Source organism: Lactuca saligna, chromosome 8, assembly GCF_052625555.1.
Source record: "Lactuca saligna cultivar CGN05327 chromosome 8, ASM5262555v1, whole genome shotgun sequence".
Classification (NCBI taxonomy): domain Eukaryota; kingdom Viridiplantae; phylum Streptophyta; class Magnoliopsida; order Asterales; family Asteraceae; genus Lactuca; species Lactuca saligna.
The window spans coordinates 102,058,799-102,086,152 of NC_136424.1; the positions used below are offsets into that span (position 1 = coordinate 102,058,799).

General features: G+C 34.9%; 3 protein-coding genes across 3 annotated transcripts; 1 reads left to right on the plus strand and 2 right to left on the minus strand.

The window, feature by feature from the left end:
* Positions 1 to 5,049: 5,049 nt before the first annotated feature.
* Positions 5,050 to 5,968, minus strand: LOC145009950 (uncharacterized). The gene is made up of 2 exons (XM_078968562.1): positions 5,875 to 5,968; positions 5,050 to 5,633 (listed from the first exon to the last, which is right to left on the minus strand). Exons 1-2 carry the CDS (start codon positions 5,966 to 5,968, stop codon positions 5,050 to 5,052), a joined length of 678 nt encoding a protein of 225 aa, XP_078824688.1.
* Positions 5,969 to 17,774: 11,806 nt separating this feature from the next.
* Positions 17,775 to 18,656, minus strand: LOC145009951 (uncharacterized). Its single transcript, XM_078968563.1, has one exon. The coding sequence runs from the start codon at positions 18,654 to 18,656 to the stop codon at positions 17,775 to 17,777; it is 882 nt and encodes a 293-aa protein (XP_078824689.1).
* A 5,451-nt stretch (positions 18,657 to 24,107) lies between these two features.
* On the plus strand, positions 24,108 to 25,075 carry LOC145009952 (uncharacterized). The gene is made up of 2 exons (XM_078968564.1): positions 24,108 to 24,402; positions 24,633 to 25,075. Exons 1-2 carry the CDS (start codon positions 24,108 to 24,110, stop codon positions 25,073 to 25,075), a joined length of 738 nt encoding a protein of 245 aa, XP_078824690.1.
* Positions 25,076 to 27,354: the final 2,279 nt, after the last annotated feature.

Sequence of the window (27,354 nt, forward strand, 5' to 3'; positions counted from 1 at the left end):
AGAAAAATATTTTAAATGGTTTTAGTTTTGGGATGTAAGACAATTTCAAACTTTTTCTTTTGTGGGGTTGATGGGTAACCCTTTTAATCTATGGTTGTTTTATATCCTTGTTTGCATGATTGACTTTCATGGTTGATTTGCATATCAGTAGGATCTTTAATGATTCTTCAAATAATTAGGATCCTGAAAAGTAAATTCTTGTAAATAATCTTAGGACCTGCATCACTTAGTCTATCAATCTAGGATCTCGGGTTGGTGAGGATCCTTAGATATAAATAGTCATAAGAAAAAATTTAGATAAGGATGGATAGAACTTGGTTATCCATAGGACTTGTGATCTCTCAACTCAGGAGAAGCTTTTAAACTTCATGCGGTTTTTTGAATTTTTTTAAGATAGTATTCTTGTTCGTTTATCCATAACTTAGTGAACTTTGAGAAGGATCCCTTCTTAGGAATCAATTGGATATAACTTCGACTTGGAAAATTCCTAAGAAAAACTTTTTTTTTCAATGTAATAATAATGTGAACCTTGCATATTTTAGGGGAATCATCCCAACTTTAGATAGCACGTCGGTGTCATAACGTCTAGAAAATCTTATGGAAAATCCCAATCTGAGATAACACGCCAGTGTTACAGCACATTAATGTTATAAATCTTGGTAAAATACTGGGGAAAATCCCAATTCCTATGTCAATGTTGTAAAACTTGTGAATTTTCTAAGGAAGATCCCGAATTGAGATAACATGTCAATGTTATAAACCTTATGTGTTTTCTGGGGAAGATCCCAACTTGAGATAACATGTCTTTGTTATAAACCTTATGTGTTTTTTAGGGAAGATCCCAACTTGAGATAACATGTCAATGTTATTAACCTTAGATTTAAACTTTGGTATCTTAACTTATGTTCATATATAAGAGGGTTGCCAAGTCCCTCCAACGTGAAATGATCCCCTTAGTCACATTCCGTAGTTAGATATCATGTGTCCAAGAAAGGCGTAGAAACCTTAACCCGCATGAAAGAGGTAATTAACTCTTTAAACCTTATAGGGGATTAAGCACCCTTATTTGTAGGTGAGATGATCAGTCTCTGTTCGTAGTTACTATGGCATTTGTGTATTGTAATCGTGAAGATCTTAGAATGTTATATATGTTGGGATCCTTGAATGTCAAGATCCTTAGATGTTAGGATCCTTGGATTCCTGCATGCAGCAAACATTAGCTTGGGGTAGGCGTTAGTCTAGCTAACGCCCCTCTGATGCTTAAGTTAGTGATGCTTTTAATGACTAAATAATAATTAAAATAAAGTGTAAAAGGTAAAGGATACGTGTACCTTGAGTTTGTTGGAAAATGACTAATCTCACATACATGAAATAAGCTTTAAGATGTATAACATTCTAGGATCTTGGCAAGATATTTCCATCAAGGGTAGTTAGCCAATATGCCCCCTTTCCTACTTCAGCATCTATGAGATACGGTCCTTCACATTTAGGTGTTCATTTACCTGCATTAGGATCCTTGGTATTTTGGAATATTTTCCTTAAGACCAAGTCTCCTATCTGGAATCTTCTGAATTTGATATTCTTGTTGTATGCTTTGGCGATTCCTTGTTGATGGGCAGTGATACGGATCTTGGAAATATCCCTGAGTTTATCGATAGTATCAAGATCCTGAGCTAGGATCCTATTGTTGTTTTCTTGATCTTGAAATAGATATATTGCATTGGGATCACCACTTCATTGGGGGTTATTGTTTCTGCTCCAAACACCAACAATTATGGAGTTTGGCCTGTAGCTACTTTGAAATCGGTCCTATATGCCCATAGGATGAAAGGAATCTCTTACGCCCATCTCCCTTTCTTTTCATCTAGCCTTTTCCTCAAGTTATTAACTATGATTTTGTTGCTAGATTCTGCTTGACTGTTGGCTTGAGGGTGAATAGGGGTGGACATTATCATTTTGATTCCCTAACTTGTGCAAAAGTCCCTAATCCTCTTACTTATGAATTGGGATCCATTGTCACATATAATTTCGACAGGGATCCCAAACCTAGTCAGGATATTACGTTTGACAAATGACACCAACTCCTTATCTCTTACTTGAACAAAATCCTCATCGTCAATCTACTTTGAGAAATAGTTTGTCATTACCAGCATGGAGAATTTTCCTCCTGGTTCCTTAGGTAATTTTCCCATTACATCCATCCCCCATTTCACGAATGGCCAAGGGTAGATGATAGGATGTAAAGGTTCCGTTGTTTGATGTAGGATGTCGTTATGTCTTTGACAAGCATCAAAATTTTGAGCATATAAGAAGGAATATTTCTTCATGGTTGGCTAGTAGTATCCCGTTCTCAGCACCTTAGAGCATAAGGATCTGTCCCCAGTGTGGTTACCATAATATCCTTCATGTATGTCTTTTAGGACTTCTGCAGCCTTGTGATCTTCTAGGCATCTAATATATGGACCTACCATGGATATCCTGTATAGTTTACCTCGGATCATCAGAAAACATGAGTCCCTCATTTTGAATGATTTGTCACTTTTTTCTTCCCTCGGGATGGTACCATTTTGGAGATATTCCATAATGGGTCAAATCCAGGATCTTAAAGTTATGGGAGGATCCTCCATGCTAGGATCCTGATGAGGAAGTTGAAGATTGGGATCCTCAATTATAGCAACGCTAGTTGTTATCTCGTCATCATCATCATCCTTCAATATTTCGACTGTAACCTCGATTGTTGGGATCATCACGATCTTGGTTTCTGGTGGGATTTTGAGGGAAGATCCTAGATTGTCTAAAGCATCCACTTCAACATTATCCTCTCTATGCACTTGATTTAGGCTGAATGATTTGAACTCAGAGGCTAAATTTTTGAGGATCTGGATGTATACTGCTAGTCTTTCTCCTTTTACTGCATAAGATCCATTAAAATGGTTAGTTATTGATAAGGAGTCAAAATATACATGAAGATCCTTGATTTGAAGATCCTTGGCTAGCTATATTCCCATGATTAATGCCTCGTATTTTTCCTCGTTATTGGTTGCATCAAACTAAAAAATGACTATCTGGGGTAGGATGTCCCCTTGTACCGGTTTTAGTATTATCCCTAGTCCAGTTCCTCTTTGGTTTGATGCTCCATCTGTGAAAAGTGTTCATTTTCCCATGTTTTCTTCTTCTAGGAATTGTTTGGCTTCTATCTCTACTCTGGCTTGTAGATCATCACTAAATTCAGCCACAAAGTCTGCCAATGCTTGGGACTTTATAGCAGATTTTGGCTCATATTTTATGTCTTATGTGCTTAGTTTTACGGACCATTTTTCCATCCTTCCTGACATTTATGGTTTTCCCATAACATTCTTGATAGGGTAATTAGCTCTTACGTATATAAGGTGTGTTTTGTAATAGTGTCTTAATTTAGTAGAAGTAGTTACTAACTTAAGTATAAGTTTTTCAAGGTGAGAGTACTTGGTCTTAGGATCCAAAAGACTTTTACTTACATAGTAGATGGGATGTTAGTCCCCGTTAATATCCTTAGATAACTGCGTTTGAGGATATTGCGAGGTAGAGAATAAGTGGTTCTCCATCTAATGATTTTACCAATAGGGGTGTTGAACTTAGGTATATTTTAAGTTCCTGGAAAGTGTCTTCATTCTCCTTAGTCCATTCGAATCTTTTATTTTTCTTTAAGATATCATAGAAAGGTTTTCATCTCTCTAAGGATCTTGAGATGAACATGTGTAAGTCTACTACTCTTCCTGTTAGTCTTTAAATATCCTTTATCGAGGATAGGGATTTTAGGTTAATGTTTGTTTTCATTTGCTCATGACTTGATTCAATTCCTGTTTTGGTCACCATGTACCCAAGGAACTTGCCTAATCTCATTCCAAAGTGACACTTGGCAAGGTTCAACTTCATGTTATACCCGTCCAATATGTTGAAGGCTTCTTCAATATCCTTGAGATGGTCTTCAACTTTCTTCAATTTGACCACCATGTCATCAATGTAGACTTCCATGGTGTTCCCCAGTTTCTCCTTAAACATCTTGTTGACTAGCCTTTGATATGTTGCACCAGCATTTTTAAGACCAAATGGTATGGAATTATAACAATATATACATGTTGGGGTTATTAATGTTGTATCCTCTTGGTCATATGGTTCCATTTGGATTTGTTGGAACCCTGTTGATGCATCCATGAATGTTAGTAACTCATGACCAGTTGTGGTGTCTGTCATGAAGTCTATGTGTGGTAAAGGTTCCTTGGGACAAGCCTTATTGAGATCCTTATAATCCAAACACACTCTCTATTTTCCATTATTATTTTGTACTACCACTACGTTGGCTAGCCACCTTCGGAACTTCACTTCCTTGATCATTCTTGTTTTAAGAAGTTTTTCTACTTCTTATTGTATGATTTGGTTTCTCTCTAGTGTGAAATTCCTTCTCTATTGGTGTTTTGGTCTAAAAGAAGGATCAATTTTAAGTTTATGGGTTATTATATTTTTATTTATACCTGCCATGTCCTCGTGCTTCTATGTAAATGTCTTACTTCTAGCTTTGGGGAACTTTGTTAGTTCTTGTTCTTCTAGCTCTGAGGAACTTTATTAGTTCTTGTTCTAGTATTGAGGATCCTATGAGAACTTTAGCATCAGGATCCTCAAGGTTCAGGGACACTTCCTTTATATCTTGCTCTCTTATTCCTGGCACGTCTTGTACCCCTAATTTAATTGATATGATTTTTGTGTTATTGTTGAAGATTTCATTGAGGTCTTGTAGCACTCTTTGGATTCTTATTAATCGCCTATGATCTTCACTGTTTCCCATGGGGTCAGCATCTTCACACATTGAAGATATGTCGATGGGACTACCTTCATTTCATGGATCGACGGTCTACCTAGTATAACATTATAAGAGGATAATGTATCTACTACATAAAAGCGTTGCATATAGTTTACCCCCTCAATATACATAGGTAGCTTTCTTTCGACGACTGTATGTTTTCTTTCGCCGTTGAATCCTATTACTATCGAGGATATTTTTATTATCTTGTACTATGGTATGTTCATTATTTTTAAAGCATCCAAGAGTATAATGTTGACTGAGGATCCACCATCAACAAGGATCCTTCTGATGAAATGGTTGGCATTGTAAATACTGATCACCAATCCGTTATGGTGGGGATCCTGGATGTCTTGCCTATCTACTTCGTCGAAGGTGATCTCCTTCTTGTTTGTGATCGACGTAGTCTTCTGTGGATTTTCTTCTTTTTCTGTTTTTGACACCTTGGCATGCCTTTTTTCTACAGAATAAGAGGTACCACAAATTCCAGATCCTCCAGAGATCACATTGACTATCTTGGCATCAACAGGAGGGGATCCTGGCTTATCAAGGATCTTCTGAGGATCCCGATCTTTCTCTTTTGAGCTATCATTTCTTCTTCCAATTATTTGTTTGAGGTATCCTTTGCTTAGGAGGTATTTGATCTCTTTTCTGAGAGTTATGCAATCCTCTCTGATATGACCAAAGTCTTCATGGTATACACACCATTTGGATTTGTCTTTCCAAGTGGTGAATTTTTCTCCCTTCCTTGGCCATTTTTCTTTGTCGCCAAGATCCTGTATAGAAAATATTATACCTGAAATATCCACAGAAAAACAATAGTCAGTAATCTTATGAAATTCTCCTTCATATCCTTCATCTTCAAGGGCATTAACCCTATGATGATCAGGTTTGGAATATGGTTTTGACTTGTGAGATCTTTGTGCCAATTAGTCGACTTTCCTATTAGGGTGATCATATGAGCTTGGTGTGTTGCTCCTTTTTTGGATCTCTTTGTCCTCCTCAAGCCTTATGAATCTTAATGCTCTGCTTCGGACCACATCCATTCTCTTGCATGGGGTCATTAAAAGGTCTTCGTAGAAAGGAGAGTCTTTTTAGGCCCGTTTTAAAGGCTTCAACCGCAGTCGCCATATCGATGTTGGGGATTCTTAGAGCTTCCCTGCCAAACCTATTCACAAAGTCCTAAGGGATTCCTTAGGATCCTGAACCACTCGACAAAGATCACTAGTGATCTTTTCGAACGTTTTGCTACAAGAAAAATGATTATTAAACAAATTAAATAAGTTAACAAATGAAGTAATAGATTAATGAGGAACATTAAGAAGACATTTTAAGGTTGAGCCTGTCAGGGTCGAACCAAAACCCTTGCATAAGAAAGCTTCCTTTAAGTGTGTGGGAATCGGGATGATTTCCATTCTTTCCCTATATTTTGTGACATGCTCTTCAGGATTCGTTGTCCCATCATAAGGCTTCTTGTTGGGTGTTTGGAAGCGCTTTGGCACTTCGGCATCAGCTATTGAGGGATCAAATCTTGAGATCATGTGGCTTGTGGGGGATACTTCTGGTAGAGGTTGAATTAGTCCATGTACACTTGAGATCCTTTGTCTTAATTGTTGGAGCTCCTTAGACATGACCGGGCTTAAATTTGTATCAAGGTCCATATAGTTAGTAGTAAGGAAATTATTATCGACAAATTTACTAGGATCCTTATTATTCGGAGTAACGAAGGTTTCGTCGGGATCCTAGGTCGTATGGGCCTTCTCTCTTGGAGTTGCGCCCCAAGCGGGAATAGAGGCTGGTGTTGAGGATCCTATCTCGCGGAGATTTGTTGAGGATCCTATGTTATCAAAGTTCATGATCTTAGGTTGTAAGATCGAGGGTGTTGCTTCCTGAGTCCTGTTGAGTGACTTGTCGTTCTAGTCTCTTCATCATGGTGAAGATTTCATCATTGGAAATACGCACAGGAGGATCCTGAAGTCATTGGGTATCGACGAAAGAGGTGTTTTTCTTAGGTGCCTCAAAGACTTTCTTAAGAGCTCCCCATGGGGGTGGAGGAAGGTTTTTAAAGGAAATAGGAGGAATGGAAGAGGAAGATATGGTTTGTTGTGTAGACATGATTTTTCGAAATTATTTTGGTCAAAAATCAACTAAGTAGAATATAACCAAATTGTATGAGAGGTTGTGATGTCTGCGATAAATCAAGTAAGAAATGATAATCAAAGGGACACGGTTGAGTTATAAGGGACGCCCTTGATCCTTGATAGGATCTCCGACATAAAACCTTAGGAGGTGATAATGATCACATGCCTTTATGATTTTATTGATATTAAATGTTGAATACATAAATGAATGTGTAAATGTAAGTACAAGTATCGTGGAGGAGCTCAGTGTGTCCCTAATGTGCTAATTATATATGTTATTTATAGTCTAATACTAATAACAAGAAGTCCGATAATTTCGCCATCCTCCAGAATCATCATATGAACGTTCTTTGACTTGGTATTCAAGGTCTATTGCCTGGTTGAGATGACCCTCCATTGAGAATGGGTCTTTGTGTTGACTTGTTCTGCACATGTTAGAAAAATAAAGAAAATATAGTTGTTATAATTGTTAGAAATATAAGTGATAATAGTCAAGATCCCCAGGATATGTTTAAGGATCTCGATGCTTCTGAAGTATTTGAGGATCCTGAATATAAGTCAAGGATCCTGCCCTAACACCACATATTCCATCATACATAAAATGCATCCACACAAGATCTTGACTCTAGTGTCGGGCAATAAGTCTTCTATTCACCTATATGTAACATATGCAACAAGCCCAACCCATCATACAAATAGGCCCAACCCAACATAAAAACAAGCCTAGACCAATATACAAATGGGCCCAACCGAACATACATATAAATGGGCCCATCTAACATACATATAAATAGGCCCAGCCCAACATGAAAATGGGCCCAACCCAACATGCACAAATAAACCCAACCCAACATGCAAATGGGCCTAGCCCAACATACATATAAATGGGCCTGGTCCAACATGAAAATAGGCCCAACCCAACATACATATAGATGGGCTTAGCCCAACATACATATAGATGGGCCCAGCCCAACATACATATAAATGGGCCCAACCCAACCCTTATTGCCAAGAGTCACCCCTTGGTCATCCATACAAGACATAAATTTGTATGTAATTAAGGATCATATAGAATGTCGAACGGATGATCCACCAGAGAGCGAAGAATCATACAAGAACATCACAAGCAGGCATTAGACCAAGAGTTCTTAGGCTATCCAACTTAGACTACATAGGACCTACTATATCACTACCATATAACCATGCAACATAAGTGTCAGCATAACTAACATATTGCATACCCTTGAAAACTAACCTTCCTTAGTTACCCTACCAAACATGCCCCCAAATAGAATCATACGATCTATAATCAAGACCCTACCAGTCTAACGTACAAAAGCACCAAGTGCTTGAAGCCTTTAACTCCAAGACATAACAAGAACTCCCCCTAGGACATTAGTGTACTTATACTCTAACAGTACCTCTATCTTACCATCCAAAGGATATACAATGGTGTATGTGGCATAGTGAGAAACTCACCTGAACTGAAGAACCGAACAACATAAGAGGCACAACAACACTCTCACATCTTGCACTACTCAATCCCGCGAACCGAATATCACCAAGACATGTAGATCCCCAATCATCAATCCAAATCCTCCAAGTTTGACCATAGGTCAAACTAATCAAAAGTCACGGTTAACCAATTCAAAGTCAATGCCACGACGTCGGCCCTCCTTGGCCACGTCATGAGAATGCAAGGTTAAAAATTCAACATGCAAGACATTTCCAAGTTGTGGGCCTTCTTTGGCCACATCGTGGAAATGTTAGGACAATATAGTCACGAATCTAAACTTATCCACATCATGGTTATCCATTGGCCAAGTCATGGCTACTGGAAGAAGTTCATTTCTCTGATCAAGAGCTTAATCCTTGCAGATCTAAGCCCAAAACTTCATATCTAAATCTTCTCAATGACTTAATGGATAAAGTTTCTAACTTTATCCATTATGACCTCACACCAAGGCAATATTTACAACCCTAAGTCCTTTAAGCTCTTAATATGACTAAAACTTGAACATGGTACCAAGAACACTCAAGCCACGACCTTTTCCACCATTAACAGAAGTCCATGACCATAAAGAGGCAATCTCAAGCTCTGGAGTTCCTCAACTCCAAGAGCATCCAAAAATGAGACCAAAACCAACTATCAAGGTCAAGAACATGAATATCAAAAGAACAAGGTCAATGTGCAAGCTTTTTACCTCCAAAGGTCCTGAAACATGAAGGAGCTGATGGATCTAGCCTAGGGATGTCAACGGGACCAAACGGGACCGGAAATAGCCTCCCCCACCCCCGCCCCCGAATTCAGTTTTTTCCCCCGGTCCTGTCCCCGCCCCCGAATCCCCCGGTATCCTAACCCCCGATCACGCCCCCAAATGCATCCATTACCCCCGGTCCTGCCCCCGTTCCCCCGTTTCATGGGCTTAAAATGGTTTTTTGGGCTTAAAAAAACTATTTCTATAACTATAACACCTTAACATCTAATTAAAAATCCAACATAACAAAAACAATAAATCCTATGTTACAAAAACTATAAAATCAACATTACAAATATAAAATACAGCACTATTCAAAACATCCTGGTGACAGCTAAAGACATGAAGACATAAATCAAGTTAATAGAACCGATAAAAAAATTGGTAAAGTAATAAAATAACTAAGCCAAAATTATATGCTTTAAACTCATGTCTCTAATTAAAAAACAAATTAACTTTGGAACGTAACAATCCATGACCAAGCCAACACCATCTTTACTTTTTTCACCATATTTTTGCATTTTACTGCAAACCAACACCATTTTCTCCTTGTAATCATGTGTAGCATCATTAGTATAACAAAAAACCAATTGATTCAAATATCATACATATAAAAATATCAAGAATTGAACATGCTTTTTTAACATGATTAAAAGTTCAATGTACTCATCTACATTGGATTAAGGAGTAAAAATTATCACACAAAATAAATTGTTAAAAGCCAAGTTCCTCCAAAGTTCATTATTTTTCTTGGCATTAATAATACATTTGTTCACGAAAACCTAAAGTGAAAAAAAAGTTTACATAAAAAGCTTTGAAACTCACTTACAGATTCATAAAAGACATAAAGTTGCAAGAACCATTTTTCATTTAACAAAATAAAATACGAATCGATTAACAAAGATTATGTGACTTAAAATTTCATATAGAAATTCAAAAAACTCAAGAGATGACAAAAGATGAGAAATAAAACCCAAATCATTATTAGATCCAAATATAAAAAGAGTGGACTAGTGAAAGATTTTACCAGTGAAGCAAGACATGGATCAACGTCGTGGATTTGAAATTAGGTCGTCAGCAGGAGGACAAAGACAAACGGATTGAAGCAAGTGACAGAGGGTGACAGCGAGACGAGAGAAGCACGATGGTCGACAATTACAGAATTCGGTGGGTTGTTCAATTATAGAGAGAGGGACGATAGTCGAAGATTGCTAATAGGGTTTGATGAAGACGAAGAAATGAAGTGGCAAGCTAGAAGCATGAAGAACTAAAGCTGTGAGTGTGAGCCTGTAAACACTGAAGATGAATTTCTCATTCTCTCTATGTCGGCGCCCAAAGGAAATGAGAGAAACAACACTAAAAATCAGATTATATGTCTATATATTTTTATATATTAAATATATATTATTTATTATATATACAAACGGGGCCCCGCGGGAGTACGGGACGGAAATACACACTCCCGACCCCGATCCCGAAAATAAACAGGGTTTAATCTTGCCCCCTCCCCCACTCCCGAATTTTTTTAAAAATTAGTCACGTACGGTATCGGGGTCCCATGGGAGTTTTTGACATCCCTAATCTAGCCTTGCTCTATGGTTCCTTACACCTAGAAGGAGTTTCGTCCTTCACAAACTTCACAAAGACAAGAGGAACTACTTCAAAATCAAGCCACCAAGCTCATAACCATGGATGAGAGGCTAGGGTTTCGAAATGGAGAGATGGAGGTTGAAGGAGATAACCTAATCCATGAGTTAAGTTGTTTATATATGAAGGAAACCCTAAAAAACCTAGGTTTTGGGTTGCAGCGGTTGCCACGATATGGCCCTCTTCTTGCCACGTTGTGGGAACCATAATAAACACGTGTTTCACAAAACTCATGCCACGTTGTGAGCATCCATGCGCCACGTCGTGACATAGGATTTTCCTTCAAAACCCTATCTTTGGTCCCAAACTGTCCTTAGTTGATATTTTTGAAAAACGGATGTTACAACAAAGCCCAAAAACTCCCCAAAAGTCCACCAAGTCTAACAACAAGCTAATCTGCAACCGCAACGAGACTCAAAAAACCTACAAACACCTTATGCAAAAGATAAAATACCCGATACGATTCAAGATAAAGAATGTGATAGAATATGCAATGTAATAATAACAAAAAACGCTAAAAATACTAAAATAAACTATATAAAAGAGGAAATAAAATAAACTATCAATAAAGTTATAAAAATGATGAAGTTCTTGCTAGTTTACATAAATATTGTCGTTTGTTGGATGCATTTCGTATTCCGAAAAGATAAACAATGCAACATATACCTTTTTACAATAAACTTAACATTACATAACCAAAGATATTCATCTTATCAATTCATTTTTTGACTAGGTGTGCAGGTTAACAATGAAATCGACAAAATGTGTATTACAGGGAGAAAAACAACAAAATCATTACTTTTACTAGTAATTTAGGCTTTTTCATAATCATGTTTAATTTGTGACTTATTATTAAGTTAAGGTAAAAAATTAGATTTTAATGGAGATTTTCTCAGCTAGTTTAATGACTATGTGTCCACGTCAGCAATGAAACCGGTAAACCGGGGGGAAATGACCAAATCATCATTTTTAGTGGTAAATTTTTTTTCGTAAATAAATTTTTAGTTTATTAGGAGTAAATAATGAAATTTTAATGGAGATTTCTCTATTTAAAAGCTAACAACTATTTTTATCGAATATTTTTGTACAAATAAAAATATAACTCTCAGCTACCATCTGCATACTATCAGTTTCCAACTAACAGGTACCGATATTCAGCTTCAAACTAGTTTTGCTATGTTACAAAATCTTCTAACTTCACCATCGGTACCTATTGTATGTGTCCAAAATTGAACAATAAAAGACATACATTAGAATATGCTAGAGACGGTTATTTGAATCAATGTATACCAATAAAATCTCTCTATTTAATAAAATAAAATGACTATTTAATAATTAAATCTATTTAATAATTAAATCACTTTGACAATATTACCACCCCGTCATACGGCATAACTTCACTCGGCGACACAGGAGGGCATTTTAAATTTTATATTTAAAATAGAGTAAATTATAGTTTTGGTCATATTTGCATTTTTAATTTAATTTTTGAAAATTTAACAAGGTAGATATCTATGGTTTAAAGAAATTGCACCTTACATTAAAGAAATTGCACCTTACATTCTCGATCATTAAAAAAAAACATTTTACTTTTAATTTTGTATTTTTGTTTTTCTTTTATATATATATATATATATATATATATATATATATATATATATATATATATATATATCCTTTTTTTTATTTTGCCGTTTACATTTTAATTTATTTATTTATATTTTTTATGATTTACATTTTTTTGAAATTTAATTCGAATATATTATTTCAATGTTTTTTATATTTTATTAGTTTATATTTTTTTAACATTATTTTTAATAGATTTTCTAGTTTTTTCATAGTTTTGTTCGAAGATATTTTTAATGTTTGTTTTATATTTTTGTAAAGTTTTTTATAAATATTTTAAGTATAAAAATATAAAAAAAAAATTTGTTAATATGATTAACATATATTAGTAAAATATCCCAAAATATGGTCCAACAATTTTATTTTAAATCATTAATAAAAACCATAACTATCAACCATTTCATTCATAAACAAAATCGTTATATCAAATCAGAGTATCATCTCAAAACATGTTCTTTTTATTTGGAGTAAACATCCCAGGCTAAAACTTCTTGGTATGTGTCATGCAGTCATCACGAGCTCCTCCCTCCACTGCCGGAAGCACCTGAAAACAAAATTGAAAACTGTAAGCACGAAGCTTAGTGAGTTCCCCAATCTATCACATACCATACACATAATCACATACGACAAACATTGGGCCTAGCCCGCTACATCGGGCCCCGCCTGACATCAGACGAATCCGGCATCAGGCCCCGCTCGGTATACAAATCTATTTCTATTAGGCCCCGCCTGTCTCCGGAACCCGCCTGCTATACACATACAAACAATAACATATAATCATGCTAATACATAACAAACAATCACTATATTATAACAGCTAGTCTCAAGTCCCCGCCCCTACTATGCTATTAATGAGATATGAAACCCCATCCACACTCAGCTAATGATAAGATGCGGGCCCCCACCCACACCCATCTCCCTACCAGGCACATACAAGTATCACAAAGACAACAAGTATAACTAAACATACACTACTGCCTCGGGCCACCCGACATCGAACCGTAGCTCGGAAACATACATATAATCCTTCTTTGGGCCTCGCCTGGCATTGGACCGAAATCCGGAACCTATAAACTGCATCGGGCTAACCCCGGCATCGGATCTAAATCTGATATACACTAACATACATAAATGGGTCGGCAGTTAGTGCCTTAGACCCGTTCCTACCGGAGAAAACTCACCTCGTAAAGGTGACTGTAGAATCCTGCGAATAACCCCTCCCTGCTAGCTGGCAGATCCCCGAACTGTTGATCTCTCAACTCCCCGAGCTATCAATACCAAAATATCACTTAGTCCAAATCAATAAGCCTCCTTGGGGTAAAATGACCATTTTACCCCTAGTCTAACTTGGTCCATATCTAAGGCTCAAAACCATAATATAAAAAGGCCCAACACTAGGTAGGCTTCCCAAGCCCACTAATGGCCTAATTTGCTAAATTGGGCCCAGTCCCTCTAATAGGCCTTACCCTAAGCCCAAACATCTTCTTGGACCAAATTATCTGACTTCTGATGGCCCACTAAGGCCCAAAGAGCCAAAGTCCACTGAATGGCCCAATCTGAGGCCCAAAACTCGCAAGGCCCATACCTGATGAGTATGTTGGGCATACTCCTATGTACACTAAGCGTACAAGCTAAATGGTGTGTACGCTGGGCGTACCTGCATTTACGCTCAACGTACTCCCTTGTTAAGTCACTTTCCCATTAAGTGCTTAATACTCAGATCCAGAAGCTACAATCACAGATCCAAGTCCCTTTCAAAGTCTTAATCCATAAAGTCACTGACTTTGTGACTTTTCATGCCCCAAACAAGTCCAAACTCCAAAGATGATATTTTACCTCCATGAAAGTGGTCTAAACTCTTTCATGAACCCATTAAACCACCAAGATGACAACTTTCTGTCATATGGAGTCATTTAGCACCAAGGATGGCAACCGTTGGCCTAGAAATTAGATTTGGACTATAAAGCTTCATCATTTGGACTAAAATGACTTCAAAACCAAACTACACTAAATCTAAGCATACTTGATGAAAGTTATGAACTTTATACCTCCAAAGAGTCCCAAATGATGATGCTATCCCAGATCTATGAGCTCAAACTTCCCAAGTTCTTCATTGCCAACTTCTTCTTTCCTCTTCCAAGGTTAAAACCACCAAGATGGGCTTTCCAAGATCAAAGTTACACAAGAATAAAGGGATGAGGCATTCTAGGGTTTCTCTGAGGTTGGGGAGGTTAATAAGGGGCTAGGGTTTAAGTCATAATGTTCTTTATATAGTGCTTGACCCTAAAATTAGGGTTTAGTGTCACTAAGTGTACGTTGGGCGTACCTCTCGAACGTTGGGCGTACGTATCCAGCACCCGTGACCATTTACCATTTCTACGCTGGACGTACTCACCCTGTTGCCACCCTTGCATGCATGGGCTGAAATGCGAGTTTTCCCCATTTAGTGACCAATACTTTTTTTATTTGTGTGTGTGTGTGTATATATATATATAAACCTTATATTCATAGTATTATTGTTGTATAGATATTAATACGTAATTCACATTCACTTGTTGTAGGAAACAAACTAAAAATCAAAATTAAATAAGCTTTACCTTATGCATAAATTCAAAGTAGTTGATTGCTTGTGTATTCCAATATCAATATCAATTTTTAGAGATGTGAATTTGATCTCAACTAATTAAAATGTAACCTAAAGCAATATAGATCTAAGTAGGCCTAGTTTTGTTTAAAGACCAGTTTTGTCACAAATTAGAGTATGAACCAAATAAAACATGAAGTTTTCTAAATTTCATGTTTTGAGATAAAAAAAATATATTAAATATCATTTAGGTGTTTTATTGTATATTCTAAAATGATTACATGATACTGAATAATCAACTACTTAAATTTAAATTATCAATTTTGTTGCAGTTGATACAAATTTAATTATTCTAAACTGATTATTTGATCACTGTAATTATATAATCTAATATAAAATCAACCTATTCTAATTTCATTGTACTTGCATATTTTTTGTACTTTATGATCGTTACCTTTTATTGGAACCAAACCAATAGGTCAAAAACTCATTTGATATTTAAAAATAAAATATATTACAACATTGGTTCTTGATTTATAGGGAACCTACATATGAGTCCATCACATTTTTTGTACATATATCACTCATGTAAACAATTTCATGTCATTTAACTCAAACGAATTTCGTTACGGCGGAGTTATCATTTGAAGAGAAATATTGGGAATTACTTGATTAGAAGGAGACCGGCGAATACAAGCGAGAGAAAAAGAAATTATGAGTTGTAACTTATGGTAAGTTAATTCAAGAATTTAGTAAAATTTATGAAAAGTGAAAACTAAAGAGAAGAAAAAACTATGGGATCCTCTTGTTTTGTGTTTGAGAGGAGTTTAGTAAGTGGTGAGACAACAATTTTTATTTGGTTTTGTTTTAATTTCATATTTTATTTTTGAGAGAGTTTGGTTGAAGTTGGTTTTGTGATTAAGTTTCAATGTTTCTTTAATCCTTTATAATGTAATGGTAAAAATATCAACTTATAAAAATCTAATGGTTAGACCTTTTAAGTTAGCCAGCTTTTAGATGAAAAGAAAATTTAATACATAGATAAAATAAATTAAATTAACAAACAATACATATAACTGTTGAACACGACCCTTTTATATGGGAAACAACAATACTTTTATTAAGACACTTAAGAAGATTTTATACTTTGAGAGACAACTACACTTTTCTTACTTGGAGACTTTTCTTGGATACTTAGATGTTGGATTGTTTGGAGCAAATGAGCTCCACACCTATTTATAGTTGTTTCCACTTCCTTATAGGAAGTTTCTAGATCTTCCTACAAGTTACATACATTCATGAGTATTCTAGAATCTTCTACCATAATCTATATCTATTACATGCTTATATATGTTTCTAGAATGTTCTATAATGCCCTAGACTAGTCTATGATGTTCTTGTGTCTTCCATAGTGTTCTAGAATGTTCCATAACCTTCCAGGGTCTTCCATCTCGTTCTAGAGTATTCAAGAATCTTCTGGCATCTTCTAGACTCCTCCATAGTATTCCATAATGTTCTAGAATCTTCCAGATCATTTTAGAACATGCTAACTTCTTCTAGACAATAACATGATTCTATCAGGCTAGTGATGACCTTCAACACTAGCCCCTATTCGTTGTACCATGTTGAGCTGATAATTAAAGCCCTCATATTTTTCAGTACTTAACCCTTTGTGAACTATGTCTGCTACTTGGTCATTAGTCTTTATATGCCTCATATTGACTTCTTCCTTGAGAACTTTTTTCTCTTCCACATGTTTTGTTTTTCCTCAGTTGCTGCAGTCGTTGCTTCGTATATTGTTCCCATAGTTGACAACGAAATTCGTGGTTGCCTTTTCTTGCAGCATAATATTGTTCCTGACTTCGTTGAACTGTCTTTTGTAGTTTCTTATGCCTCCCTTTGACAAACTTGTAAGCATGTGAGTTGTCCCTTTTACAAGCATTGGAAAATTCCCACAATATCAACATGTTATGACGTGATCCCTTATTGATCTGCTCATCTCGTTTAGATGTTGCTCTGCTGAGAAATTCTACTTTGCTTTTACGAATTAATGTGTTTTTCTTCCAGTTTCTCCATCACATGTTCCATTTCCGTCTAAGATGAGACTTTTTATGCAACTCTAGTGATGTCATGTTATTATTATCCTTCGAAGCATCCATCTTCGAATGAACGTCTTCCTCTTCCAAGGTTGTCATAAACTTTGTCTCGCTCTTCTTGAGACCTTTGTCAAGTTTCATAGTTGATAGCATTCGATATCCATTCATATTTCTCTTCAAGGGTACAATGTGAATTATTGAACCCTTGGTGATATGCATGGTAGCGTCTCTCTCAAATGACCAGGTTCGTATATTTTCTAGAAAATCCATTCCCAATACCATACGATAGTCATCCATATGCACCACTGTCAAGTCTATGGTGCCTTCCCATTCTGCTATCTTAAGAGGTACTCCATATGCAACACCAATGATAGGCTTAGATAAAGAGTTAACGACTTTCAACCGGCCTGGATTCTTCATGTATGTGATGCCCAACTTCTTAGCTTCATCTTCAGCAAGGAAATTATAGGATGCACCTGTATCTACCAATGCCTTGGTGTATCCTCCATTTACCCTGGCATCCACGAACATTAGCCTTCCTCTTTTAGTCTTATTCTCTTTTATACCACATAGTGCCTCAGCATCCTATTCATCCTTTACTTCCTTTTTGGAAGTTACTACATTGCTTTCCACATACTTTTTCTTTGACCAACAATCCTTGGACATATGGCCCCACTTTCCACAATTGTTGCAGTTTCCTTCGAACCTCCTCCCCCGCGAACTCTTATTGTCGGTCTTTTGAGATTTCCATGGTTGTGAGGTTCCTTGTTGACTCTTCCCTTTGTCAGCATTTTTGTATCCTTCTTTGAAAGGTGGCTTGAAATTCCTCCGACTTTTACTTGTGTAGAGTGCTTCCTCTTCACTCTTCAGCGTGATGCCTCCCATTTTCTTAGCCATAGCTTTTTGGCTGGCCAACAAATTCTCAAACTCTACAAGTGATGGTTGAACGGGCCATCCTTGTACAACAGTAACAAAGCTTCTATATTCCGGCCTCAGTCCATGGATAATGATCCTCTTCATTCGAGCTTCTGCAATGACGGATTGCGGATCTAGTTTAGTAATCTCCCGACATGTCGACTTAACCTTGTGGAAATATTGAGCAATCGTCATGTCAGGTTGTGAGATTAATAATAGCTCGTTCTCCAAAAGTTGTAGTCTCGTATCATTCTTCTTTGAGAAAAGCATCACAAACGTGTCCCAAGCTTCTTTCGGGGTGTTCTCATCCCGAATATGCTCCAACATCTCTTCTTCGATTGTGGTCTTCAAGGCAAACATTGATTTGCCTGCTTTGATTTTCCATTTGCGCAAAGCACCATTAACGTCTTCCTCTGGTGGCGTAGTTTCATATCCACCAACGACCTCCCACAGATCTTGTCCTTGTAAGTAGGACTTCATACATGTTTCCCACGTTTTGTAGTTGTTGTTGTTGAGTTTCTTGATTCCTCCGACGACTTGGAGATCACCCATCGTGTTGGAAGTACCTCGGTAATACCAAACAAGCTAGATTCGACACTAAACTTGCAGAGTCACAAACTACTCACAATACAACGAGAATCACTCGTTCTCACTATCAAGAAACCAGGCTCTGATACCAAATTGTTGAACATGACTCTTTTATATATGAAACAACAATACTTTTATTAAGACACTTAAGAAGATTTTACACTTTGAGAGACTACTACACTTTTCTTACTTGGAGGCTTTTCTTGGATACTTAGATGTTGGATTGTTTGGAGCAAATGAGCTCCACACCTATTTATAGTTGTTTCCACTTCCTTATAGGAAGTTTCTAGATCTTCCTACAAGTTACATACATTCATGAGTATTCTAGAATCTTCTACCATACTCTATATCTATTACATGCTTATATATGTTTCTAGAATGTTCTATAATGCCCTAGATTAGTCTATAATGTTCTTGTGTCTTCCATAGTGTTCTAGAATGTTCCATAACCTTCCAGGGTCTTCCATCTCGTTCTAAGGTATTCTAGAATCTTCTTGCATCTTCTAGACTCCTCCATAGTATTCCATAATGTTGTAGAATCTTCCAGATCATTCTAGAACATGCTAACTTCTTTTAGACAATAACATGATTCTATCGGACTAGTGATGACCTTCAACAATAACTAACATTTTGAAGAAAAATATTCACATTTTCTTTCTTAATACATAAGGACCACATTTTCAATTTAGTATATGTGAGCTTAATCTACGGGTTAATGACTTACAACTTATAACCGTATATATTTTAGCTCGTGTGTATATTGAATTATTTATGTTTTTACATATATTACCATTAAATTTATTTATCATGTTCATAAAATACTACTAGTTATTATAAGTTTAACCGTTTTTTTTTACGTATTTGGCAGTTTCGAACAGACTCTAGTCATCTTCTCCTGCCAACATAAATTTTTCAACAATTTCTTGATATGTTCTTGTTCTTGAATGCCTTGGTAAAACTTCTCTACGTCCAATCCTGAACTCAACAATAAAGAAAGGCAAAGATATGTACAAAAAATGTGTTCTTGAACAAGATCCAATCTCGAACTCGATTTCAGATCCAAACTCAATCTTCAAACTCGATTTCGTTCTTATGTTCTTCGATCTTCAAACTTTTCATTGAGTTCTTGTGTTCTTCAATCTTCAAACTCGTTTAGATTCGAATGCATTTGTATGTTTATGAACTTAATTTCATATTCAATTTAATGTATGTTATGCCCCGATTTGATTTTATAGTTTATGTGTGTGTTGTTAAGCCCAAATTTCAATGACAAAAACCTTAGTCTAATCTTCATCATGTTCCTTAAAAAAAACAGTTCAGATCTTTATCTTATTCATCAAAACCCAATTAGATGTTAAACTTATTTAAGATGATTGAAGTTTTGAACATTAAAACCCACATAAGCGAACTTGGAAAACGATATTCATACGCAAGAACACAAACCTAAAAATTCTACTGAACATGAAAAACTGAACCTAAAAACTTTTTGAACATGAAAAACCTACATATCCTGCTATCTATTTATGGTTTCTTAAAACACATGAACTCACATTTTTTCTAGTTTTTTTTGGGTTTTTTTTCTTTGAGTTTTTGAATCTCGTATGGGCTTATGAATTCTTGAATCCAAGAACAATAACATATCAAAAAATAAATTAACGAAAAATTATATTTTGCCGGAGAAGATGATGAATTCTCATCGAAGATGTCAAAAAGTTGGATAATACTCCCTCCGCCTGTATTTATTGTGATATTGTCCACTTTTGATTTTTAAAATCTTTTTTCTTCAATTTTGATCTTAAATATTTTTATTTGTGTTATAGATTAATTTTATGAAACTTTAACAATGAAAAAATATTTAAAAAACAATTCATTCATATATTTTGTAGCTAGTATATATATCAAAAACTAAAATATTTAATGTTAAAATTGAAGAATAAAAACTTCAAAAGTCACAAATAGACAATAAATTTGAGACGGAGATAATAATATTTTTATAAATATGATAAATAAATTTAATAGTGGTATACTAAATGTATACACATGCTAAAATATTTAGCTTTATCAAAATACAACTCACATCGAAATAGTGTTAAAATCTAATGAATCGCTCATTTAGGGACTTACATGCAAACCTGTTACAAGTGTAGGGAAAAAAGGCCTTCTTATAAAGTATAAACTATACAAATAGTGGAACCTATAAATAAAAACAAACGATGGAACACGCTCTCAATTCTCATATGCATTGTAAAAGACTAAAACTCTAAAAGGTTCGATTTCACTTGTTTTAAATTAGGGCACAATAGATTTATTAAATAAAATTAAAAAAAAAAAAAAAAAAAAAAAAAAAAAAAAAAAAAAAAACAAACTATTTTATTTATGTATTTTAACTACTCTATTTTAATATCATCAGTAAAAGTTATAAGTTTGATATTTTTTTCTATTTCATTTATTTTGACCCGTTATAATATGTTAAAACAATTAATAGAAAGTTGTAAAAATTTAATGAAAAATTAAACTTTGACAACAATAAAGGAAAAATATTAATGACCATTTTAACTTTGTATCTACCAAAGATTTATAACCAATGATTAAAAGAAACTATTTTATTTATGTATTTTAACTGCTCTATTTCAATATTATCAATAAAAGTTATAAGTTTGATATATTTTCTATATCATTTATTTTGGCCGACACGCTATAATATGTTAAAACAATTAATAGAAAATTGTCAAAATTTAATGAAAAATTAAACTTTGACAACAATAAAGAAAAAATATTATGACCATTTTAACTTGGTATCGACGGAAAGATTTATAACCTAATGATATCAAATGTTGTTCGCCCTTCTTAAAATTAAAAGTTCAAGTCTCTTACGAGTCGTATATGAAATTATGAGTATATTAGATTTCTCATTCGAAAGAACTTTAAGACGGTATAATAAATTAAAACGGTCTACATAAAAATCAAATAACTTCAATTGTGTTTGTTGGGGGAAATGTCACGTATGGTGAACCCCTTCTCACCCTCCCTTAGGGCCCGTTTGTTTGGGTCTTAATACCACTTAATAAGGGGTATGTCTGAATCGGTAAGATTCAGACCGTTTGTTTACATCTTATTTTGGGCTTTTAATATGAATTTTACCACTTATCGATTCAGATTTGCAATCTCATCTGAAATTAAAAAAGACGTCCTAATCCTTTTGTGTTCGGCTCCTTCAATCGCTTGGTTTCCATCGACATCTCCAGCCACCGATAGATCTTCCTCCCTATCGCCATCTCCCGCCGCCGTCTCAGTCCACCCTACCGCCCCATCGCAGCCCTCTCAGCCTTGCCATTAACGACTCCAGCAGCAGCAGCATCATCAGGTTCGTTTTCTTCTCTTTTCTCCTTTTTTCTCGTTTTTTTTTTCTGACGTTGCTTCAAATCAGATGCGTTTTCTTCTCCTTTTCTCGTTTTCTTCTTTCTTTTTTTCTATTCCTCTGTATCGCCATCGTTTTTCTGATGCTTTTTTTTCTTTCTGATATTTTTTTTCTCGTTTTTCCCCTTTTGTTCTTCAAAATCTGCTATTGTCTTTTCTATGTGAAATTTATAATTGGAAATACCTTCATTGAATTCTAAAATCATGTTGATTGCTGAAATATGAGACTTGATTTCTAGTTGCTGAATTGTGATTTATTTGTGTTGTTATGTGAAATTTGTAATGCTAAGATATGTTGTTCATTTGTTGAAAACTTGAAATATGTTGTTGATTTGTGATTGGTTTGTGTTGTTATGTGCTAATTATGTGCTGATTTTGGCTGTTTATGGGTAGATTTTTGCTGTTAGAAGCTAATTATGTGCTGATTTTTGCTGATTATGCATTAATAGTTGTTGTTAAGTGTTGGATTATATTGTTATATGCTGATTTGTACAATTATGTGTTGATTTGTATTGTTATATGTTGATTTGTTATTAAAATGATACTAGACATGTCACAGAAGAAGCGTAGGATTAGTTGGAAGGTAGAAGCTATTAAAAAAACTTTTTTGGAAGCATGTTTGGAAGAAATTACAGTTAATGGTAGGGAAGGGGGTAGTTTGAAAGCAATCTCTTGGACGATTGTAGCAGAAAAATTAGCAAAAGAACATAATTTCTTTGTGGACCAAAAGCAAATGAAGAATCGCTATGATTACTTAAAGTCAAATTTTCAGCTTGGTTGAAGTTAAAAAACAAAATCGGGAATGTTTATAATCCCGTAACCAACACATTTAATCTTTCAGAAGAAGAATGGCAACTAGAAATGAAGGTATTTTGCATTTTTATAATAAACAATTATTATTAGGCTTTAATAATCTAATATAATAATTTTCAAGCAGTCGAACAAACATGTTGAAAGTTTGAGAAGAGCGCCACTACCCTTCCCCGACCTTTGTACACAATTGTTTAAAGGCGCGACTGTGACAAACATTCATAGTTGGAGACCAACTTCTACCCTTCCCCGTCCTACTCAAAAGTCAAGCCACTATAGTTTGCATGACTTTGATGACATCGATTACACTCAACAAGAAACTGTAGGTCTCAGTGACGAGTCATGCGCTCAATCAAAAAAACAAAAGACTACAAATACGACAAAGAGTCAAAATAAAAGTAAAGATAAGGGTAAAGATGCATCGAATTCAAGATTGCTTGAAATCGGGGAAGATATTGCCACAATTGCTAAAATATTTGTGGAAAACATACTTCTTTAAATTTGGATGCATGTATGGAAAAGTTGGAGAAGTTAGGATGGGGAATATTTGATCCAAGATACACTACTGTTGTTGCTCTTTTTGGTGAAGGTGTGGATAAGAGGCACGTGTGGTTAACCATTGATCCATCTATTTGTGAGAATTGGGTCAAGACTATTGGAGCACACTATGGAATGTTTCGCTAAGTAGATGTTTTGAATGTTTTGATGTTTTTTTTTGATAACTAGATGTTTGGTTTGAACTAGATGGGTTTTTTTGGATTACTTGATGTTTGCTTTTATCTAGATGATTTTTTGGATTACTTGATGTTTGGTTTGAACTAGATGGTTTTTTGGTTTACTTATGGTTTTTTGGATTACTTGATGTTTGGTTTTAAGTTATATGTTGTTAATATAATTGGTATGTATTCTCAAAATAACAGATTGCTTATGGATTCGGATGAAGAAATTGCATTTTTCATTTTACTATGTTGCTATTGGTTGAATCTAGCATCCAATAGAATTGGAAGGGCAATTGATAATGATTCGGAAATGAGCGGGAATCAACATACACAATAATTGTTACATGGAACTTCTACACAATGTCATGAGCTGATGCGTCTTTCACGTGAAGCATATATATTTTTATACAATCATTTTAGACGAAACAATTGGTTGCAAAGTAGTAGGCATATAAGCGTTGAAGAAAAGATGGTTATGTTCTTGACAACTACAGCACATAATAAACGGTTCAGGATTATTAAACGAAGATTTCAACACTCCACAAAAACAGTTCATAGATGCTTTCATGAGGTGCTAAATGCAATGATGCTTTTTGAAAAAGAAGTTATAGTGCCAACGAATTCTAATGCAACCATGAATTCATCAGAGAGACATTGTAGGCTAAAAGAAATCTTTCCTGGAGCAATAGGTGCGTTAGATGGAACTCTTGTACATGCAGTCGTGCCTGCTGATCAACAAACTCACTTCAGGGGAAGAGGGAAAGGTGAATGCTTTCAAAATGTTTTAGGAATTTGTGATTTTGATATGATATTCACATTCGTATGGGCCGGTTAGGAGGGTATAACACATGATTCTCGAGTTTTGAAAGAATTTGCATTTAACCCGACTTCAGGATTTCCGTTCCCTCCTCCAGGTTTGTAATTCTTTTTAAATTTATTGTAAAATATGATTTTAAATTTCTATATATAATACTTCCTTCACTCATGTGTATAGATAAATATTACCTTTGCGATGCTGCATACACCAACACTCGTAGATTTATGACCCCTTACCGCAACACGAGGTATTGGTTAGCTGATTTTCGACGACGACGTGCATTAACTAAGGAAGAAAAATTCAATAATGTACATGCACAACTTAGAAATGTTATTGAACGTGCTTACGGTGTTTTGAAGGCGAGATTCCCAATCCTAAAGCGAATGACTGCTTTTCCTTTTCCAGTGCAAAGAGATATAGTCATTGCTTGTTTTACAGTCCACAATTTCATAAGGAAATGCGATATTCATGATGAGTTATTTACGACATTCGAGGAGAACAATGGTCAAGCACAAGGGGGAGTGAATGATGGCCAAAATGTAGACGATATGGAATGGGGTTCACAAGGCAATGAATACATAGATAATTTGCGTGACCAGATTGCGAATCAATTGGGATGAAATTTAAATTTGTAGGATTTTATTTGGATTTTAGTATGATTTTGTGGATTTAAAAATATTTATGTTTGATTTAGATTTGTGTTTAATTTTGATTTATGCTAAAAATTTGGATTTTATATGGTGTTTATATATTTTTTAATATGTATTTAAGAAATTTATTAGGTTATTTTCTAAACAAACACATGAATTTAATAAAAAATGAAACAGAATGGTAAAATGTTCATTTTAATAATTCAGCACAGCAATTCAGATGTCCCAACCAAACAGCATGTTAAACATTCAACTCTTAAAATTTCAGATACTCTTAGAAATTCAAACCTCTTAAAAATTCAGCTCTTAAAAATTCAGATCCTGCCAAACAGCCCCTTACTTGACCTATCATTAAAGATTTATTTAAAAATGACATTTTAGTGAAAAATTAAACTTTGTGTGTGTGTGTGTGTGTGTATCATAATTACCTTATAAAGCATTTTGGTCAAATGTTGAATTTTAAGTCGTACAAACATACAATGTATTTGTACAATCAATTTATGCATTACAAAAAGAGTAGAGTACATATGGTCAACAGTTGAAAAGGTCAAATCTTTTATCCCCTATTCTTAGGCTATTTTGACCCGGTTCATTTCTTATCTCCGTATTTCCCCAAATCTCGCAAATTCTGTTCACAAATCTTGGATATATATCGTTGACGTTTCCATTTTTAAGGTTTAATTCATCTTTCAGCATTCAATCACCATTGTCACACCCGTCGCTTGGCGCGGGTAAACGGCTAGTGCGTGTGTGTGTGTGTGTGTGTATATATATATATATATATATATATATATATATATATATATATATATATATATATATAGGGTTAGTTTATATGAGATCACTATATTTTATGAGACGGGGAGACTAAATCTTGACCACTCATCTTCAATAATCAAAGGCTGATATTAAATCATATTAAACCATAAGGAACATAAAGTAAAGTAGGCGGTGTCATTTTTATAAATAAATGGAATTTTGGGATTAGAATAAGATACGGAGTGGCAAGAATTGAATTTTACATTCTTTTTCATTCAACTCACAAAAAACACTCATCATTCTTCCTAAAAACACTAGATACGAACATTAAAACCCATTTGATCCAAATCTCGATCACCGACATCTTCTGTTTCCTTCACAAATTTGTTTCAAATTAAGTTGATCTTCTGATTCGAGCTCCTTATTCTCATTCTACCTGAAATTCATCTTTCGATTCATACACGAAAACCCTCGATAATCAACTTAAACACTTCTACCTGAAATACATCTTCCGATTCATACACGAAAACCCTCGATAATCAACTAGAACACTAAAAAACATTTTCATTTTAAATTTGATATCGAATCAAATGGTTCATTCTACAGATTCTGATTTTGAATTTATACCGGCAGTTGTTCCAAGTAAGTATAATACTATAAACATCTTGTTCTTATTATATATATATTTTTTACTTTAATCATTGTGTATCTTCAACAAATGTTTTATAATCGAGATATTTCACTAGCGATTTATATGTCGAAGTCAGGATGTAATGGAATATAGCATTATAAAACATACAATCTAAACCTACATCTTAGTGTGTGATTTATATAGAGTTTATGAAATCATTAAGAGATCTATATCTAAATGTTAACTCTACATGTTATTCAAAATTGTTCTAAGTATTCCCCATTTCATTTTATCTAAATATTTTAAATCAAAATCAACAAAAATGTTATGACATTCTAACTAATTTTTCATCATTTAATTAGATTTAGATCCATAAATTGTCTACTACTATAGATTTTTTTTAACATAAATCTCTTGTTATGATTGTAGTATAGTGTTTAGTCAAAAAAATCTTTGTATTCTAGTGAATTTTTGTAACATCCTATTTCGAATTGTTCCAATTTTGAATTGGTGGTCAAAGGATTAAGTGTTATCAAGCTACGGAGACCTAAGGGGATGTGTTTCAGAACTAGTTGAAGTTGGATAATGTACCTTGGATTGCTCGGGTATTCAGTTTGAGTTTTTGGATCAAAGGGTATTTTGATAATTTATCAGCTCGGACTTTTATGGAAAATGGATTTTAGTTCGAGATATGTTATTGCATGTAGGAATTGATAATAGTGTTGAGCATCTCGATACCTTTCTATGGATTTATGAATGGTTAGAATCGGAGTTGTATCGAGTGAGTTATGGCCTTCGTGAGAGAATTAGGGTTTTGGGAAAAGCCTTAGTACGCGGGACGTACCAAGGTGGTATGTAT

Coding starts and splice junctions, on each gene's coding strand:
- LOC145009951 (XM_078968563.1), bottom strand. CDS start 18,656: ATGGGTGATCTCCAAGTCGTCGGAGGAATCAAGAAACTCAACAACAAC.
- LOC145009952 (XM_078968564.1), top strand. CDS start 24,108: ATGGTTATGTTCTTGACAACTACAGCACATAATAAACGGTTCAGGATT. Junction 24,403..24,632: donor CTTCAGGGGAAGAGGGAAAG/GTGAATGCTTTC, acceptor TCATGTGTATAG/ATAAATATTACCTTTGCGAT.
- LOC145009950 (XM_078968562.1), bottom strand. CDS start 5,968: ATGGCGACTGCGGTTGAAGCCTTTAAAACGGGCCTAAAAAGACTCTCC. Junction 5,634..5,874: donor CATGCAAGAGAATGGATGTG/GTCCGAAGCAGA, acceptor TGGATATTTCAG/GTATAATATTTTCTATACAG.